At 38.9% G+C, this 21,547-nt stretch overlaps 1 protein-coding gene across 1 annotated transcript; it reads right to left on the reverse strand.

Annotated features, from left to right (window-relative positions):
- Positions 1 to 1,293: 1,293 nt before the first annotated feature.
- LOC140142811 (protein SSUH2 homolog) lies at positions 1,294 to 21,528 on the reverse strand. The gene is given in 13 exon segments (XM_072164818.1): positions 1,294 to 2,478; positions 3,107 to 3,211; positions 4,390 to 4,492; positions 8,428 to 8,520; positions 9,771 to 9,874; positions 10,409 to 10,471; positions 11,721 to 11,906; positions 13,192 to 13,321; positions 15,149 to 15,218; positions 15,642 to 15,812; positions 16,683 to 16,986; positions 16,989 to 17,200; positions 21,411 to 21,528. Coding segments are annotated over 13 exon segments (1,695 nt in total). The 5' UTR covers positions 21,418 to 21,528; the 3' UTR covers positions 1,294 to 2,331.
- Between the last annotated feature and the right edge of the window lie 19 nt (positions 21,529 to 21,547).

The following is a 21,547-nucleotide window of genomic DNA, read 5'->3' on the forward strand; positions in this document are numbered from 1 at the left end:
CTGATGCAAACAAATTTCATCACAAAAATTTTTGGCCCCCCCTTTACAGACCTCAAAAATTTCAGCCCCATCCCCCTCCTTTTTGACATGAAAATTATCGGTCAACCCCATAGAAAAGCATATAAACTCAATTTTCCCAGGAAAAATTGTGGTCATTTTTTCAGGGCCCACCTTAGGGGAGTCAAAACTTTTCAGCCTCCCCCTGTTTTTGGATCAGCCCCCCTAAAGTGTTTGTGAACGGTCCCTAATGTAAATGACTTTGATCAGTTATGGGTTAAAAACTCAACTAAACATTTTGTTCTTGACTTCTGACCCAAGGCTGAACCCACAAGTGGCTATTAAATTTAAAATCCTCACACCCCTGCCATCCCAATTTGAGTTGTACCTATGTTCAATCCAATGTGCTCAATATTGGCTACTTTTAAATTAAATTCTACTTGAAAATTGTTGAAATTTATAAAATCAAGTTGAACTTAGCACAAATTGGCCAAAATTGGACAATATTGTTTGAAATCCCAACCTTTTCCACTATTTATGGATTAAAGTGGTTGGGTCTGCCATGATTTAAACTGTTCAATTTGGTTAGAAATCCAAAATCGTCCTGAAGGGGGAGGGGTGGTTTTCAAATAGAGTGACCTGATGAAATCTCTTTGTTCCAAAAGTAAAAGGTTTACAATTCACAATACCACAAAAAACTCCTAAACTAGCAAGTCATTAACCTAAACTTATGATCTACACTTACTACCAGAGAACTTAAATACTTTGCCACTGTTTAGTATGTGCATGCATAGCATTAACACGGAAGTGGGTTTCTGATTGGCTGGTTGGCACATCAAGAAACGTACTTCATTTACTAATTATGCTGCATAACATCTAGTGGCCCTGGCATGACCCCGTTCTAATAAACAGGTTATACATTGTCTGGAGGTGCCAAAGGTCCCTGGTAGACATTGTAAGATTCCACATGAATAATTATAAAATACTCTTTAAGGTTAAAGGTTAAGAGACTAGTTATAGGCAATCAAACAGCAACCTTGTATTCCATATTCCTACCTGGGATCAGTTCATTGCTATATTCACTCCAAACTTTTCATAAAAACTGATTAACTAAACTTATATAGCTATATTGTCACTCTTACGGTTCTGAACTAAGGGTTAAACTTCATATGCTATACAACTTTTTTCAAACAAATTCATATTCACTCCCTCAAAAATATAAAACATCAAACTATTGGACATTTTGTCTTTAGTGTATTATTTGTTTTTAAATCTATTATTATCATCATTTAATAAAATCTTTTTATGATTAAATTCTTTGAAATGCAATTGTAGGTCCATCATAATACATGAAGTCCAACCTAAGAAGAAACCCCCCACAAACTTTTGGGCATAAATTTGCCTTGTATTTAGAAAATATTCACATCCAGGTGAGTTGAGGAAGTTTTAAGAATCCTGTTATTGTGCAAATAACATCATAGATCCTTTGCCGTTATCATATAATGTCATTGCATCCCCATTGTTGCACTGACACTGTATAAGTGGTAATTTTCGCGAGGGTTTTATTTTCGCGAATTTCGCGATTAGAGCTCCAACGCAAAAATAACACCACGCGAATGTATGCAATAATGTATTACAAGTATAGGAAAGGACTGGGCAATCGCGAAGATAACATTCGCGAAAATGTGTCTCTGATTCCAAATCGCGAAAATAACTGTACGCGAAAATTACCACTTATACAGTAGTAGTCCAGAAAGGCTTCATAAACACAGAAAGGTACATAAACCACTATGACTTTAAAATCTCTATAGTGTGTCCACAAAGTAAGGTACACACATTTTGCATAAGCATATTGTGCGTTGGGTATTAAGACGCTCATGCATTTGTGTGTGCTAATTCCTTTTGACATTACGGCACACAGAAACTGCATAATTTACTGCGTACTAACTTCATACTTCGAAGTGAATAAACTGTAACACATTACATCCCCAGTAGCACAGATGTGGATAGCCTGGATCGAAAACCATGTGTTCAAATCTATACCCCAAAATGCTACATACACATATTACACTTATGTATTTCTTGGTGTTACATACTTTGTACATACATTGATGTCAGTCCATCTTCCCATAACTATGACTAATTACAAACTCTTACAACACATTACATCCCCATCAGCACTGGTGTGGATTATCAGGAGTGAGGACCTTGTGTTTAAATCCATAAAAGCCAGGAATGCATATGTATGTATTTCATCATGTTACCCTGTATGATAAAATGACATGAAATCCCCCCCAATAATGATATCATCCTATAACAATGACTTACAACCTCTTACAAGACATTACATCCCCAGCAGCACTGATGTGGATAGTCAGGAGCGTGAACTTCATGTTCAAATCCATAAACCCAGAAACGTGTGTTCACATCCTTCCAGGTATAGGCAACTTCAGATACAGGCACTGATCTAAGGTTTTGACGCTGTGGCAAGATAAAATAACAAATTAGAATTCAATTACTAACAAACATCACATACACAGGTCCTAAAATGCTGTTTCAAGAAAGCATTTGGAAGTTTCTTTTCTTAACCCTATGAGAACTACCTGCCTATTGGTCAAAAAGAAGTTTTCATTATCAATTGGACCAATCAGCGACATTGTTGGAATAATTTCACCACCAAAAAAATTGGGGGTGAATTATTTGCAAAGCACCATTCTGATTGGTGATTAAAGTAAAGATATCACATAATTGACCAATCAGAGGCAATGTAAGATCGGCAGGTAGTGCTCAGGGGGTTAAAGGTATAAATCAGTGATTTGCTATTAAAGTTAGCACAAAAACATTGTCTAAACCTTGTTTAAAACTTGGAGAGTGACATTTTGACAAATTCAGGGTTTAAACTTTACACTGACAATCTATTTAAGAATTCCCTGAAAAATGAATCCTGTAACATTTCATTGCAACCTACTAATGTTATTTCAACCCAGTAAATTGATTTCAATTCCAATTCAATTCACGCCCACGCCCACGCCAAATCCACTGGAATGAAAATCACCCAAAATTCATTTCAATTCAAATTTCAAGGGATTTAATTAACATTACTACCTACCTGCATAAGCAACCTCTCATTAGGCCAAGCTACACGGTGAGCGTTCACAATCCGTATGGAATTCTCATTGATCTGCTGCACAGGGTAATGAGATATAGGCCACACCTATTCAAGAAAATAAACAAAGGGTATTATTATAATTATTGCTAAGAATTTTGCAGAATGCCAAATAACAATGGACTACAAAATTAAACCATGCCCATCTAACACATGAAGTTCAACTACATCACTCTTAACATGGGTCTACTTTTTGGCATAGTGATAAAAGCTTTTAAAACAATTCCTGCCGATTACGAGCTGATCAAGCTGTAGGGTCTATATCGGTGGGGATTTTTTGTTAAAAAAGGGGTAATTCAGTGCAGGAAAAATGGGGGGGGGCATTCAGTGTGGGGACGTTAAAAATTGGGTGTCATTGATCATGAAAAAGTAACTTCCTGGGCAAAATTGTTCAAAACTTTGCAAAAAGTTGCAATTTTGAAGCTATTATGGCAACAAAAATTTGTTCAAAATGCGTGTGACACATGCAAAAATGTGCGGATTTGGTGTACATTTCTAAGAATAGAGAGGGCCATTTGGTGTAAGCTGATGAAAAATTTTGTCATTGGGTGTAGAGTTTGCCTCAAAAAAGAAGGTCTATTGACAGGCACATGACCCATACCGATATGGGAGTGTCACCAGGGTGCTATGATTATAAGACACACTACTTGTGCTGAAAGACCATTTTGTCTCCATGACCCCAATGATATTTAATTATTGTCACACCAAAAGCCCATTTGTTCAGAAGATGAGAACAAGTTGATCACTAAATTTAGTCCCGGCTGAAAGTCCCTAAGTTTAATTACTCATCAAATCTGATTGTATTTCATCAACAGACTCAATTTTACAGATATTTTTTTTCCATATGATGCATCATGACATACCTGATCCCAAGATATGGATGACACTCATTGAATACTTTGTTATCACACAAGTTGAACCCATAACTGTCCACACTCAGCTCCTGAGTATGAAGACCTTATTTTTGCCTGTTTTTTTTATTTGGGTCAGATAAACTACCGTACTGATACGTTCGCCTCATGGCGCTATGGGCTCCCTTGACATAACTGAAATTTTAGATACACACTAAAAGTCCCTCCCATAAAAATCCCACCAGCAAATAAGGGCACATACCCGTAATTCTTGTTGGGATTTTTAGAGGAGGGAGCTCTCTATTTGTAATTACCCCAAAGCAAAGGAGACCAGGTGCGCCATTAGGCGAACATTTACGGTATGAATAGACTTACATAAGGCAGAGACTGTTCAAAGATGACCTGTCCGCTGACATCTCTAATCAGTTCATCCGGCATGTCAGTGCCTTCCAAGATGTAATCACTTAGATGATTGGTGCTGTAAAGTATAGCAGTTAAAAAATGAAGAATTAAGGACAAATCATGAGGCATCTCAGAACTTGGTTGGGTCCTGTGTGTTTGTACAAGGGATACCAAAAGTGGCTTTTGAATATGGGACTCATGAAATCATAAAACTTCAAGCAAGTCAGAGCTTTCAAGCCATATTTTTCCAATTTTTCCAATTTTGCTTAAATAATGCAATTTATTTCTGCAGGGTAATACATTGGATCTTATAAGAAATTAGTTGAGGAAGCCACTGGTCACATTATATTTCCATATGTATTGCAGTTATTAAAGGCCCATTCAGTGATTTGCTCATCCGGTCGATCGTAAAAATTATCAAAATTCAGATTTTGGTACCTTTGCCATTGTCATAAATATGTAAACATAGCCTGCTAGTGGTTCAGCCGAAAGCCGTGTATTTCAGACAAAAATAAGGAATTTACATGAATCTGTAATTTAGATACTGACAGTATCTAAATTAGCTACATGTATTCTAATGAGGATTCAACTTCGTTAATACTGCTGTTTTCTTTGTTTTTTGCCAAATTTTTCATTTCAAAAATACCAAATTACAATTTGAATGACTTATCCTTCACTTCTAAGCAATTTATAAACAATTTTTTTTTTACACTTTCGCTGGGATCACTGAATGGATCTTTAAGTTACAACAAATAATAGGCCAAAATGGAAGTTTTTGCTAAATTTCCTCCTCCCAAGAAAAATCATGCATATGGGGGAAAAATAACACCCATTACAATGACGGAGCCTTGGGATATCTCAAATATTGAACACATATACCATTCTCTGTGAGTGCAAGCTTTATTTTTCTCAATATTTGACCACAAACATCGCTAGCTCAAGCACCGCTCCGACCCACCTTAAGCAATAATTAGATTTGATGTTTATATTATTTCATTACATACAACAAGAATACATTTACATTCTGGCTACAGAATTTGATGTAAATCTTTGTATTCTCTCCCATTAAACTATGGTGAGAATTCCAATTGAATGAACGCAGCTTTCAATAGCGTGACAATTTTTTGCGCACACTATTTCATTCATTTCATTCGGCTGCGAAGCAGGCGACTACAAAGTTTCTCCATGTACTACGATCTGAAGCCAAAGTGGCAATGGCATCTGGCAGTAGAAAGTTGTCGAAATCCCCCAACAGTTTTTGCACATAAGACAAGTAGGATGTTCTTTGCCTCCCAGGTCTTCTTTTACCATGTAATGGGGTGTAGAGAGCATATCGTCTGCATGGATCATCTTCCTGCATCCTCAGGATATGTCCCAGGAATCGTAGTTGTCGTGATCTGACAGAGTTGATAAGAGGCACAGTGTTGGTGATGGTATAGACCCTTTCATTACTAACATGGTCGGTGCGCTTGATGTTCAGCATTATTCTGTAACATGATGTACCAAAAGCGTTGATCTTATTTTCCATATCAGTAGATATCACCCAGGACTCACAGCCATAGAGCAATTACTGTAACACAAGTGGTGTTAAACAGCTTTTGTTGCAACAGTGATTGTTGGACTTCTCCACAGATGCTCCAGTTTCCAAAATGCATACCAAGCAAGCGCCTTCCGTCGGGAGAGGTCACTGGTGCTAGAGCCCATCATGGAACCAAGATATTTAAAATCAGTGACATACTTGATGGGTTCTCCGTATACTTGGAGTGGTGGCTGAGGATTGCAGTTGATGGTCATGTACTCAGTTTTGGGAACACTGATGATGAGACCCAGGCTTTCTGCTGCAGCCGCTGTTCTGGTCAGCTGTGCCTGTGCCCGCGGGATGGAAGATTCAAGCAAGGCAATATCATCAGCGAAATCCAAGTCGTTCAAAACCTTGGCAGGATAACGCTTGGAGCGACGTGGGTGTGTTTCAACACCGCTGTTATTCCCCTCGGTAGCCATCGTCATCAAATAGTCGATTAGAACAATGAATAGGAATGGGGCCAGAACATCCCCCTGCAATACTCCAGTAGTCACTAGGAAGGGATCCGAGATGTTGCCATCTACCAATACGGCACTTTGCGAATTAGTATACAGTACACGTATTGCCTTTACAATGCTCTCAGGGATACCATAGTGCCGCAAAACGGAAAACATCATCTTCCTGTTGATTGAATCAAAGGCTTTCTTGAAGTCAATTAATGTTATAGTTAGTGGAAGTTGGTAACTATGGAAAGCCTCCATGATTCTACGGAGGATATGCGTTTGCTGTGCACAGCTTCTGCCTGGTCTAAATCCGGCCTGGTTACTTCTTATTACAGGATCAACATGGTCCCTAATTCTATTCAGTAGGATCCTATTGTACACCTTAGCTGCAACTGACATCAGTGTGATTCCTCTATAGTTGTTCATGAGGCTGAGGTCTCCTTTCTTTGGAAGGGGAACAATAACATTAGTAATCCACTGTTCTGGTGGCGTAAGCTTTGTAAAAACTTCTACGCAGAATTTATGGATGATGTCTACCATAGCTTCACCACCACCTTGGAGTGCCTCAGCGGTAATCGCACAGTCCAGTCCAGCAGCTTTGTTTGTTTTCATTGCTTGAATGGCCTTTCTTGTCTCTTCCAGGGTAGGGGGATCAGCACAAATAGGCAAGTCCTGGTCGGCGGGTGGTGGGAGATCAGATGTTGGTGGTCCATTGTCATTGTTCAGCAAGGCACAGAAGTAGTCCTTCCACTCAGCAAGTAGTTCTTTGTCGCTTGAGGGGATTGTCCCATCTCTCTTCTTCACTTTGGGATTTGTTCTCTTCTTCTTCCCCGAGATGTCATGGATTATTTTCCATGTGGTGTTGTAATTGCCATTTTCATTTGCTACTTGCAGGTCTTCCATCTGCCTGTGTATAGAGGCAAGTTCATCAGCCCTATATGACTCGTTGAGCTGGGTGTTGAGCTTTCTCCACACTTCTCTGGCATGGTGAGTTCTAACAAGTAGATACGTCTTCTTGGCTGCGTCTCTTTCTGATCTTAACTTGAGGGTCTTGTCTGTCACCCAGCTTGGCATTCCACAAGGGCTAAATTTTCCAACAACCTCTTCCGCGCACACTATTTATTATTATTTATTTCAAAGAACTTATAAAGCGCATTTCCCATGGACCAATGCGCTGTACAAAGAAAATAAAAATACATCAAAAATACACAGCATGGCATTAAGTACAACAATATATCACAATGTGGTCAAATATACTCCTAATTACTTCAAAAAATTTGATTAAAACAGATATGCGCAGCAATCTGAAGCACAGTTAGAATAATTAAAAATACACAGTATCAATACCAAAAATACACAGCATGGCAATATATCACAACGTGTGTGATGTACGCCAGTGTGTGCAACTGTGCGTGAGTAACATGGAAGTGAATCCAACCATGCCAACGCACTCGTGATTGGTTAGCATTGTATCCAAGGTCATGCGTTCGCATTGTAGTTTGAAATACGCGATATACGATCGCGGTTGGATTGAGTGCAGCTGTTGAAAGCTGCGTTCATTCAATTGGAATTCCTACTATAGTGTATTGGCTTATTATTTACAAGAATCCTCAAGCTCTCGTCAATATGGTGACAAGCATCTTTGCAAGGATGGATTCTCGTTGAAATTCTGACCCAGAAAATAATGGGCTATTCCAGTAGAAACCCATACACCCCCTATGGATGGCATGACCTTAATCTTCTACACAGGGGTTATAGATTTCAAATGGAGTTTCACACATTCAGGTAACCCCATTTGAAATTCACACTCCCTGTGTGGGAGATTAAGGTGAGCGTATGGATTTTAACTTGAATAGCCAAATGGAGGCGTTCCATTCCCAAACATTGTCTCACATCCAAAGTCTATCTTTATTCCTATTACACATACCATAGGCTCAAAGGACACTTATTATTTCAACAAAAAGAGTGGTGGTGTTGATTACTTACAATTTCACAACCAGCTCAATAAAGTGTCGTAGATTACGATATCCATCGCAAACATGACATGTGACACGACCATCTCCTCCACATCGGTGACATCTATAAAAAAATGAAAATACAAATAAAATATTTATGTTTACAAATATACAAAGTAATCATTTGTTGATAAAAGAGTTTTTTAATATCATTGTATTGTGATGGGTGGGTGTTTACCCCCAGTACTGCTGCATGTCATCAAACACCCCTTGATATGCTAATACCTGATGTTAAACGTCGAACAACTAAATACAAGCACAACGTGTGGACCAATATATTTTTGTAAACAATTTGAGGTCAGTATGAAATTGATATTTTGTACAATTTGTACAGCTATCGAATCTACCCTATCACAAGCAAACGTACCTGTATGTAAAAGTGCCCTTAAATACTGGACATCGCCAATATATTTATGACAAATTTGTGTCCAGAACACGAAAAGTGTCCAGACCTCACGCTTGCTCTCTCGGCTACAACAATGGCGTAATCCATGTATTCCAGCGGTTCAAGCGTAGCTATGAATAATTAAGCAGATGACGTATTTACCAACTCTGATGATGCGTAATGACCTGACCTTGTCAGACCGATGAGTTACATAGGTTTGATCCACCAGTCCCTTTACTGCTTACGCACGGTCATTTTATTCCGCCATGTTTATTGTTTCGAGATCGGGGCCAAGGAACTTAGGCTACACAACGTGCACAGATCTGACAATTTCCCACAATGCCTTGCGCATTTCCAGAAGGAGGCCTGGCGATTTCCCACATTTCCGGCAAAATTGTAAACAACACCTGACGTTTCGTTAGGGAAAATGGAGATAGCGAAGTCGCATTTTACATCAAACAGCTGCAAGAGTAAAACGTTCTGAAGGATCGGTAATGATTAACAGCTGGTCTGGTGTATTTGAAGTTCATATTGAAGTTTGTATTAGTTTGTGACTTCGTATGTTATGTGCAATAGATATTACAGGAAGCTTAAATTGGCACGCTGTTCTGCAATTTGTCTGTCGCTTCCGAAAATGTATCGGAGTTCTGGACATGTCACACCGGAAGTGTGACATGACCTCGCTGGACATAACCTGATGTATCCACAGCATATCAGATTGGTTCCAAATTTGCAACACAACTACAATATATCAGCATGTGTATATATCCCTATGTCGGCATGATAATTTTTGTAATCAGGCAGATAACTGGGGCAGATAACTTAGAATTCTCTTAAATTATTTAGTATAAAAAGTTAAGGTACATCAGGTACAGACAGCCTGTATTCATTCAGAAAGGGTCCCAGCCTCACCTTCCTATAAAACTAACCTCTTTCGCCCTCTACCTCCGCAACTAAAGCAGGATCTTGTTTCATAATGATCACCAACACGAACTCTTCTTCTGCCATCGCCACCACATGAGCCACACCGCACCTGTGAAAAGGCGTAAGTGTAATAAAAATCATCAAACAATGGGAAAAAAGTGCTAAAGAAATGTACATACTTATAAGGCATATTCACAAGTTTTATAATTTGCAATGTATCATGCACATAAAGGGGTACAGCAATTTGTAAAACAGCCTGAATCCTCTCATTTGCTGGTGTGAACAGTTGTTTTAAGAAAAGGAGAATAACTACTGATTTCTACGACAACCTAACATACCCGGGACACTTACCCTTACCCTAATCCACTCTAAACCTAACATTAACCCAAACCCCAAACTCAAGCTCTAAATCCTAACATTTACCCCCAACTCTAAAATCTGGGTGCGATAGCTATTCTAATGTTTTGCCCAGTACAAATAAAGCCTTTGGTTCCTGCATGGACCAATATTTAAACAATTAGGCTAACCTACGATCTCAGCATTTTGAAACAAAGATAAACTTGGGACATTGAGCAAAATCTACTGTCTGAGAAGTCAGGAAGATATCTGAATTAAACCCAAAATAATACATTCCAACACTTACCGTACCACGCCCATAGCATCTTCCACACCTCAAGAAGCCACGCCCACAGCATTTGAAACAGGTCTGAATCAAACAATGGAAATGATACTCATTATGAATTATTGAGAAAATGTTTGTATCAGATCTTTTTTTCCTTTCATGCAACATAAACTGAGCTCAAAAAGAAACTTATAATTTTTTACAACTTGTGAATCACAAGGTCATATCTTAAAATACTGTCAATCAAAATGAACCAAAATTTCACACAGGATTACCTTAATACTCTACTCAAAACACATGTCAGTAACCAAGCAGTTGTCCAACTGACACAACAGCAAAATGCACTGTCATGGGACAGCTTCCTGGACTTCCTTCACTTTCACAGCCCAACATTTGGCACCCAGGACAAAAAATCTGTGAGAATGCACACAAGATCCTTGCACAGATGATAAAACGGTGCTGCTTTCTGCTTTTCATACACTTTTTTCATGAAACAGGGCTAGGCTGTGAATGTGGTCCAGGAAGCTGTCCCATGTCAGTGCATTTTGCTGTTGTGTCAGTTGGATAACTGCTTGATTACTGACATGTGTTAAGAGTAGAGTATTGAAGTAAATCTGTGTGTAATTTTAGTTCAATTTGATGGACAGGATTTCAAGATATGACCTTGTGAAAAATTATAAGTTATTATTATGGCAAGAGATTATTATTATTGGGTGAAATTAATCAGAACTTGACCTACAATGCCTATATATCGTCAATATTTGCATAGTATTTAGTTGTTCAGGGGAGGCTGGGAAGGGATCCTCCTTAGTGGAAAAGGGGATAAGGCTAAAAAATAAATGTTATGTCTCAAAGCCCATGGCAGTTTAAAAAACAAATGCATTTTTTTAAAGATTTTTTTTAAATCAAGATGTCATTTGTAAGTGTTCAAAAGTACACAGCATAAAATTGTGGTTCATTTACACAATTGAAGTACAAATATAAATTATTTGATACCTATAATAGAATCAAGTAAATTTTCTTCAAAATATTTCTCAGAATTTCATGATTTTACAGCAAAAAACTATAAAAAAAAAAATTAATAAAAATGAATTTGCCCATTTCAGCAAAAACGTGCAGGGGCTTTGAGACATAACATATATCACTGATGTGTGGATGAGAAGAGATGCAGGTTATCTGGTATAACAATGGGTTGCAAAATTGCATTAAATTGGTTTAAATACTGGTGATTTTTGAAATTTTCTATAGATATCTGGAAAATGTGCTCATATCATTTTTAAATTCATGTATGAACTAAGAAAATTTTTTTTTTAAATGAAATCATCTTTCTTACCTGGATAGCAGAGGTATGTGGCACCTCTTTTATCTGTGTCTGATTTTGATACATTTGGGTTGTATGGCACTCAATCTCCCATGGCGCAGGTGCTCTCCCACAGTGTGGTCCATCTACAAAACCCCCTATGTATGGTCGATGTGCTCTGCGTGTATGACGGCCCTCTGTGTACGTTTCAAGTTGGTACTGTATAATAAGTGCATGATATGAAAAATAATTATTCAGTAAAAGTAATTAACCTGTCACCAAAAGACCCCCCATGTTTTAAAATGTGTCACCATAAGACCGTGTTTTAAAATGTGTCACCATAAGACCTCCATGTTTGGAAAATGTGTCATCAAAAGATTTTCATGTTTGGAAGACACAAAAGACCACCATGTTTGGAAAATCTGTCACTAAAAGACCTCCATGTTTGGAATACCTGTTACCAGAATACTCCCATGTTTGAAAAATCTTTCACCAAGAAACCTTCATGTTTGGAAAACATGTCACCAAAAGACCCATTTGGTAAATCTGTCACCAAAAGACCCTCATGTTTGGAAAACATGTCCACCAAAAGACCCCCATATCCATGTTTGGAAAACCTGTCACCAAAAGAACCCCATGTTTGGAAAACCAGTCACCAAAAGACCTCCATGTTTAGAAAACCTGTCACCAAAAGACCCCCATGTTTGGAAAACCAGTCACCAAAAGACCCCCACATTTGGAAAACCTGTCACTAAAACATCCATGTTTAAAAAAACTTGTCACCAAATGATACCCTGTTTGGCAAACATCACTATAAAAAAGACCTCCATGTTTGGAAAACCTGTCACCAATAGACTCCCATGTTTGGAAAACTCGTCACCAAAACACCCCCCATGTTTGTCACCAAAAGACCCTCATATTTGAAAAACCTGTCACCAAAAGATGTTTGGAAGGCAAACCAATAAAAAAGAATTTTCAAGTAGGTCAAGATTTTCTTAGAATAAACAGACAATCTTTACATGTAAGCATTTCTGACAACAACATCCCAATCCAAACCTAAATATTTGTTTTATATTTGATTTGATGAATAAATCCAGCAAATTTTAACAATACATACTTTTGCACTGTATGATTATGCAAAACATGAAACATTTTACAGCTTGGCAAAATTCAAATTTGGCAGCACCCTTCGAACTATGTGCTTACCAAATTTAGAACAATTCCAAGCTGGGGATCACACTTTGAAAAAAATATGTAAATTTAAATCTTGTCATTATCTAGAATTGAGGTATTCTTACAATCATAACTTTCTATACATTTTCCTCATCCCGGTATTTCTAACCTAAAGCCTGGGAAGGGGACTCCACTGGCTATATTCATCAAAGTTTTGAAAAATACTACAATACAACTCTGGGGAAAACAACGAGTCAGACATGGGAATACTAGCAGATAAAAACAAGAAGAAACATGATGACACATACTATTGGACTCCTTCAATACTTACATGAAGGGCACTAGATGGTGTAATAGAACTAAATCTCATTTCTTTAGCTGGTTTGCTGCCATAGCAACAGTGTCTGTCAACAAATGTCAAAATGGCTTGCCTTACATCATCCTCGCTGAGGCTATCAGGTCTATATGAACAAACAAACAAACAAACAATCAAACAAAAAATGAGTCAAGGTAAAATGAGATAAATGTTTTCATTAAAACCTTCTATATGCTATTAAATGAATTGGACTCGAGTTCATACCCACGTATGCAAAGACCCTGAAATCCTAAAATTAAAGCCTGGGCATTTAATTTGAAGCAGATTTGGAGTGAGGCAAGTTACATCAGTAGTCTAGTACATACCGTATTTAAGTCAAATACGCGCCCCGAGCGTTACATTTTCCCAAAATCATTAGGTAAGCTTAAAAGTCACGCTAAAATGACGAACTATGACCTTTTGACACTGACTTTTGGTTCACTTCGGGTTTCGGATGCGATTTTTGCCATTTATTGACGCTTATTATCAACCATGTGAGCAACTTGGTAAGCTTACTACACAAGATAGCATGGAAATATCGAATTTTGAAACATCTTGGTTGAAAAAAAGTGGCGGGGCGTTTATTTGAGGGGGGCGACTATTTGACTAAATCACGGTAGTCCAGTTGCAAAATTTGGCCTATAAGGACCAGTTTCTCAAACCATGGCTAATATGGTTAGGCTTCCCAAGCCATTAGGCTCAAGCCCAATTAGCCATATACCAGAGCTTTCAATTTCACATCATACATCACCTGGAAAGATAAATCAATAAATGGGTCCACATTGGTAGGGCTAGTCTGCTGGCTTAGGAAGCCTGGCCACTAGCCAAGCTTCAAGAAATCAGATCTGAATGTCTATCCAAGAAGCTTTATAAACTCCTACTCCAGAGCTTGTTATCTTTATGATGTTGATAAAATACGTACTTCGTGCATTTATTCCTGACAATACATGCATATGCATGCAATCTAAAACCATTGATTCTCACATAAATACTTCAGACTGATCCCAATTAAAGTCTGACATCATATGATGACTCACTTTGGTGGAAGATGCAGGGATTGATGCAAAAAGTATTTTATCAACATCTCGATCCTTCATGTAATTATTTCGTGTAAGCTAATCCAAACCCTAACCCTAATCCTAACCTTAACCCTAATCCTAATCATAACCCTAATCCTAATCATAACCCTAAACTAACCCTAATCCTAACCTTAACCCTAATTTCATGTAAAATTACATGAAGGAGTATAACCAACATCTGACAACAGTAAGCAGTCCAGGGTAGGAGCCTAGAAGATGCTTTGCAAGTGGGTGAGGCCTGGGGTGGGGCTTTAGGAGGTACCATACAGGCCCGAAGCCAGGATATTTTGTGGGGGTACTGATTTTGAAAAGGTGGACCTTTTTCCAAGGGGGGGCAATTCTGTGAAAAGTGGATTTTCTTCCCCAAATTTAGATCTTTCTTGACCAAAAAAGTTTAAAAATCAATATTTTTGACTCGCTATGCTCGCAAATTCTCAAATTTTTGGACTTTTTGTATACTTTTGCAAATTTGGAGGGGTGTGTCGCACCCCCTGGCTATACGGGCCTGGCACCATAAATAGCAAAACGAGGACATTTTTAGTAATTAAGTCGAACTTTCCTCTTTGAATATTTTTGCATTACCAGTGTGAATGTTCCTTTAACATTTTAAAGATGTCTTTGAATACTTGATCTCAGGAGAGTGCGTATTATAGCCTTTTGTGGATTAAGTTGGGGGCATCATAACATTGTTACTACATGTAAGCAGTCCATCACTAAAATCAGAGTTTCCATAACGTATGCTCACACGTTTGAAACAATGCTCAGCATGTACACTTTTATCAAAGAATTAAAAATAGCAACAGTATTAGGTATTAAGCTTTCAAAGACATTGAAAAACAAATCTATATACTTACGTTGAGAAATTTTCTACAGGCCTAGTATCCTCTGACGGGGGCACATACACAGGTGGTGGAATGTTACATTCTGGGGAAAAAAGATCAAGTTTGGCAATTTTTTATTGTTTCATTTACATGTGGCATTAAGCTACATATTCAAGACCCATGATTCACTAGAAGAATGGAGGGGTCTCAGATAAGGGCTTAATCAGCAAGACAGCAACCCATGAACTTGGGGGGGGGGGGGCAAATTTGCATCCTCTTGTTATGTAAGACCATTATAAATGATCGAACTATTTAGCATCAATTTAATTTTGTGATTGAAGGTGCTAGCGAAATTAAAATGCTGGCAAAACGAAGTTATTTTACAGTATGTTACATAAATTCAGGCCCTCTATCAATGTCCTTCCAAATAATTATGTGAGGGTCCAGATGGATTTGTCGGAGGGCCCTCAACATTTGAACCCAACAAAGCTTTCAATATATTTTCGAGGTATGTTGATTACCGTACCTTTATCGTACTCCACATTTTCATATCCAGTAATGGCTTCAAATTGTTCTGTTGGTTTTGTTGGACCCTCATCCTCCTTTTCTGGCCCATCTTCATCAGCGTCTGAGTCTGGGGTGTTGTCCCACTTATATCCTGGTCCATTCTCACCACTTGTTTGCCCTGGTTTCCATGCTAGGATAGAAATTAAGGGAAAAATAAAAAGGTATTACATACTAGGTATACCAAGCCATATATATGTACAATGTAGATTGATTTATTACAACTTGCAATATTTAATTAAATCTTCAATTAATAAGTACATGTTCATGTTCACGGGAGGGGCATAAAAACTAGCACCATACGGTCCTGTTATATTGATTTTTCGAGGTAAAAATGCTATTTTAATGCATCCAAAGGTCCAGGGAAATTAATGAGGTGTCACTGGAGCTGGAATAGATAATAGTACTAGTTCTATTTAAAAGCAAATTTTATCAATATCATTTCAGTTATTTTTTTTTACTTTCAGTTTGTTCGAGACCTTGATTTACTTTATTACGACTCCTCTTTTCCACTGTGCTTTAATTCTTTTTCATCTGTTCAGATTGATTAACTTAGGGGCTGTGCAATAATTATGAGCCCTGGTGGGAGGGTAAAATTTGGGGGGGGGGGAAGAAACTTTTGCAAGCCGAAAGGGGGGCAAGCAATTTTTGGCAAGCCAAGGGGGAAGGGGAAGCGATTCTTGGCACACATTCTGGGGGTGCGATTTAAATAAAACGCTCTAAAAAAGGCTTAGGAAAACAGTACGGAAAAGCTTAAATATGCAAATTTTCCTGCTCGCTGCGCTTGCAACATGTAGCCCATTCAAAGTTTGCAAAATGGGATCCTAAAAATTTGGCATGTGCAATGGGGGGAGCAAAGATTTTTGGGCAGGCCAAGAAAGGGGGGGCAAGCGATTTTTGGCAGGCTGAGAGGGGGGCAAGCAATTTTTGGCGAGCCGTTTGGAAATTTTACCCCTCCTCCACGGGGGCTCATCATTATGCCACAGCCCCTTAGCACACTTACCTTGACCCTCTGATTGTTGTTCTTGTCGTGGTGTCGACACCTGACCTGGTATGGACTGATTTTGCATTTGAGGCTGTGCTACTGCGGGTGTGTCGCCGTCGGTCATTAGTGGATTAGGAGCTTGTTGTTGAGGCGGGGGATAACCCTGCTGTCCATTTTGAGGTGGAAATCCTTGCTGTTGTTGAGGGGGTGGGTATCCTTGTTGTTGTTGAGGAGGTGCGCTACTAGGGTATACTTGTTGTTGTTGAGGAGGTGGGTATCCTTGTTGTTGTTGAGGAGGTGCGCTAGGGTATCCTTGTTGTTGTTGAGGGGTGGGTATCCTTGTTGTTGTTGAGGGGGTGGGTATCCTTGTTGTTGTTGAGGAGGTGGGAACCCTTGTTGTTGCTGTGGAGGATACCCCTGTTGCTGCGGAGGGAAGCCATTATATCCTTGTTGTTGTGGTGGAGGATACCCTTGCTGCTGTGCAGGTGGATACCCCTGTGGTGGGGGTGCAAAATTTGCTTGTCCTGTCGAGTACTCTGAAAGTATAGTAGACCATTAATGTAATTATGTTGAAATGGGCAATTCCAGATGAAATCCATGCACCCCTATGGAAGACTTGCTCTTCCACACATGGAGTGTGAATTTCAAATCAGATTACCTGCATATTTGGCTCTGGGACATTTGAAATCTACCTGCTATACAATGTAAGGTTACTAGGGTGTATGGATTTCATCTGGAATTTAGCCCAATATGTATTTGATCCCTTAAATCTCAAATCCCAAATGCCATGCAGACCACCCTTGAATTAAAGATCTGAAGGGGCACTACAACTTTTTTAGGGCAATTGCCTTGGATTTTCACTGAAAAGGCAAGGCAGCACGGCAGTTTGTAATATTTCAAGAGGGCATGGCAATTACTGTTGAAAATTTGAGAAGGGCACCAAGGCAATTTCTCAAAAGTGTGAAGAAAACACACACAAACATATAGATCATTTTATAATGAAGGGGCAGGGCTGGGGCACCAACAGCAACTTCATTAGGTAGTGGGGATGGGCACCCACGGCAAAATGGCATGGGTGCCGTGGGTTAATTCGAGGGCTGCATACCAATCAAATGAAATACACACAATGATTGAAATCCATCAACCAGTGTCACCCTGCTGCAACATTTTTTTTAAATTCTTGACTATAACCTATCCCAAGCTATTTTTACAGACGTATAAATAGGGGTTGTGGATCCGTATCAAGATTATAGAATGGCTCGATCCCCTTCTTGAAGACACATGGGAACAAATGACCTGCTCCTTCCTGAACAAATTACACAGAGAGTAAGAGAGTGACTGATTTCACAGTATATGATCTTGATGAAGCCCTCTCCCAGTTGCTGTAACAGCTTGGCTCGTTTTATCCCCGGGTTTTATCTTTTCAGTTTCCGTAAGTCTATTGTTCAGATACGAAAACGCAAGGGATTTAGTAAGTTTACTGTAACCTTACTTCGTTGTTAACTTTGAAGTACCAATCAGCTTATTTCAAAAGAGGCAGTTGCTTATGTCAATAACAGCGGGAGAGACAACACCGCTGTTTTTAATGGCCTAGCGCCCTCTCGTCTTTGATGCATGCCAATCCGAATGATAAAGTCCACTTTTTTTTTCTTTTAAAACCGTTGAAAATAAGCTCTAAAATCACAAAAGGCCCGCTTATGAGCATATCGCCCCCCCATGCACTTGTGCAGGACCACAGTGTCGCCCTTCCCCCGTATCAATGTCTATCTCCCTATTTTGCTTCCTCCTGCCCCCCCCCCATGATCAGTCTCCCCACTCCCTCCCCGGTCCCTACTCTCTCCTCTCGAGTTCATCTCTTTCTAGTCTTTCCGTCTTTCCCTCTCCTCTCTTTCTGCCTCACCCCCTCCCACTCTCGCTTGTTCAGTCTCAACTTAAGTATCTCCCTCCCTCCCCCTCGCGAAATTTATCAGTATGAATTTGATCCATGACTGAAAATAAGCTCTGCAAAAATAAACATTTAAAATAAACCCGAGTCTTGCATATAGGCCCAACCAATTATCAGATTAGCTTGCCATGAATAGAATAAATTATCTTTGCTCCAATGCAACTCTTTTGTATTGCAGTTTCAATATAAAACATGATTACCAAATCACCACTTGTACGCGCCTCATTGGGAGATATTTGACTATTTTAGACGCTTGTTTCATCGCCAATATGAAAGACTTTTGCTTATAACTTGGCAACATGTGGTTAGTATATATTTCAATGCAAGACTTTTTTTACGAGCCACTTACGTCTAGGCGTAAGTGTGCTATACACCAAACACAAGTCAATTGAAGCCGTACAATTTACCGCGAATTTAGGACCGTAAAATTTAGACTCTTCTGTCTAGATTGGCACCCACACCGCACATCTCAAGGTTTTATGTCAAAAATCAATATAACTTACCAAAACGAAAACTGAAATTCACGAGCTTCAAATTTTCAGTAACTAACAAAAGGCTAGAATAAAAGATTGGTCACACCTGGGAGACTACCACTTCAGAATAACAATGACTTACAAAAACTGTTACGAATACGGAAACAGAAACTGAAAAGATAAAACGACGGCTTGTATAGATATCTTTATGAGCCTTAGACCCATTCAGTGATCCCAGCGCAAGTGTAAAAAAAAAATTAAAAGTGTTTATAAATTGCTTAAAAGTGAAGGATAAGTCATTCAAATTGTCATTTGGTATTTTTGAAATGACAAATTTGGCAAGAAACGAAGAAAACACCAGTACTGATGATGTTGAAGCGCCTTTCAAATACATGTTGCTAATTTAGATACTGTCAGTATCTAAATTACAGATTCGTGTAAAATGTCTTATTTTATCTTTAAATACACGGCTTTCGGGCAGGGGTAGCGCTAAAACAAAACACTCCAGAGTCCGCAAGGACCCCCGAACTTGCAGAAAACCTAAAAGTAGGGGGTCTGCATTAGAGTTTGGGGAGTCAGAGTTGCACAAATGCAGCATAAATAGTATGTGTGCGGTAGCACTAGTTTGATAAACTAGGAGTCTGCAGGGACCCCTGAACTTTACAGAAAATTTAAATATAGGGGGGTCCGTGCCTAGCGCTACCCATGCTTTCGGGTTGAAACACTCAAAGGCTATATTAGCACATCTATGACAAAGGGTACCGGTACCAAAATCTGAATTTTGATGAATTTTACGATCATCCGGATGAGCAAATCACTGAATGGGCCTTTAACCTTATAACCATTGTCTTAGGCAGGATTTGAAGGTTTGGGTGTGTAATTAAAAAAACTGGGTGTGTAAATTTATAAAGTATAGGCCATGTGGGCAAAAACTGGGTGTGTATTTCCAAATTTGGGTGTGTAAAACACTCCCTACATGACTGACTGTCTAAGCCCTTGCTTATAACTCTGATTTCCAATCCTAATCCCAAAACATAGTTCTACTTCTAGAACTAATTCAAAATCCTATTTAACCTTAATATTTGTACCCAACTTTGTAACCAAAATCAAAATACTTATAACATAAAGACTTCTCAAAATGTGCCCCTTTAAATTCTTGGTCCGGAGACCAAGTTCCAACCCCAGCCAGCTAGCATAGTGTTAATGCATGCTCTCAGTCTACTTAATAATGAAATTCTATAGAACAGTGAGCGATGCATATGTCTTCCCGGGGATGTCCTGGCCCTGGAGTATGTTTTTTCTCCCTATTGAAATACCGGTATGCTTGAAATTTTCAGGATCTAGCCCAGTAAAAGGTGTCATTATCTTTTCATACAAGTTATAGAACCACATAGCCAATCAGAATTTTGCAGAAAAGCTGTTTTAAACTGCCAGAGAGCATAGATATTGTATTATTGCAGTTGCACTCACGCCCAGTTCTGTGTACCGGTACTATGCGATATACCGTATGCCGGTATGCGTTCGCATCTTGCATGATCGTTTCATTTTTTTAAAAGTTGAAAATGTTGAAGGTAGGTGCATTTAACAATAGTATTTTGATTTTTGTTTTTAATATTAGAAAAATAGTAGAAATTACAGAAATTCTTTGTCGTGTATGAAATAGGTTTACATGCAATTTAAATGCAAATCCCTTGCTGGTTTCATATGTTCTTGCCGCTTTGAAGATGATTTTACTTCACTGCGCAGTCGCACCAAAAACGCTCGCGGTGACCAGTGACAAGCCAATATATCAACTCGGAGCGGTGCCGATCTAACGTATGAGAACAAAATATGATTTTGGAGCGGTGCTGAGCGGCAAGAGTGGCTTTCAGAGTCATGCCGCTGCCGCCCAGCGGTGTGCCGCTCCACTTGCAGAAAAGTACAATCAGCGGCAAGCGACAGAAAGTATGAAACCAGCATAATGTTGATGCATCCAATGGCAATGGCCAATGCACAAGCCGCTGGGCAAAAAGGCTGCGTACATTTAGGCCGTTTTTTCTCTCTCACTGAACAAGTGACGGATTGACACATTTTATTAACCTGCAACTGTATTTGCATCACACCTCCCCAACATAATAATAAATAAATTGGTGTTTGTGAATGGTTCAAGTTCATTATCCATGACCATGAATCTCAATTTTATCAGATTCAATTTTTTTTTAGGGTAAGCTTAAAAATCAAGCATGCATTCACATGTTAATGTTTATGTTTGTGATTGTCACTTGTAATATGATAAAATTCGGAATTCACAGTTTTGCAACGGACTGGGTAGAAAAAGTTTCAACTTACCTGCCATCGCTTTTAATTTCTTGATTTTACAAGTAGCATTTTTTGCCTACTTGATGTTTTGTTTTGACAGCAATTCACGTTGTTTACTCCGTCGCTGGCCGCAGAGGAAAGAATTAATGCCAACAAACAACCGAATT

Source organism: Amphiura filiformis, chromosome 20 (assembly GCF_039555335.1).
Source record: "Amphiura filiformis chromosome 20, Afil_fr2py, whole genome shotgun sequence".
NCBI lineage: Eukaryota > Metazoa > Echinodermata > Ophiuroidea > Amphilepidida > Amphiuridae > Amphiura > Amphiura filiformis.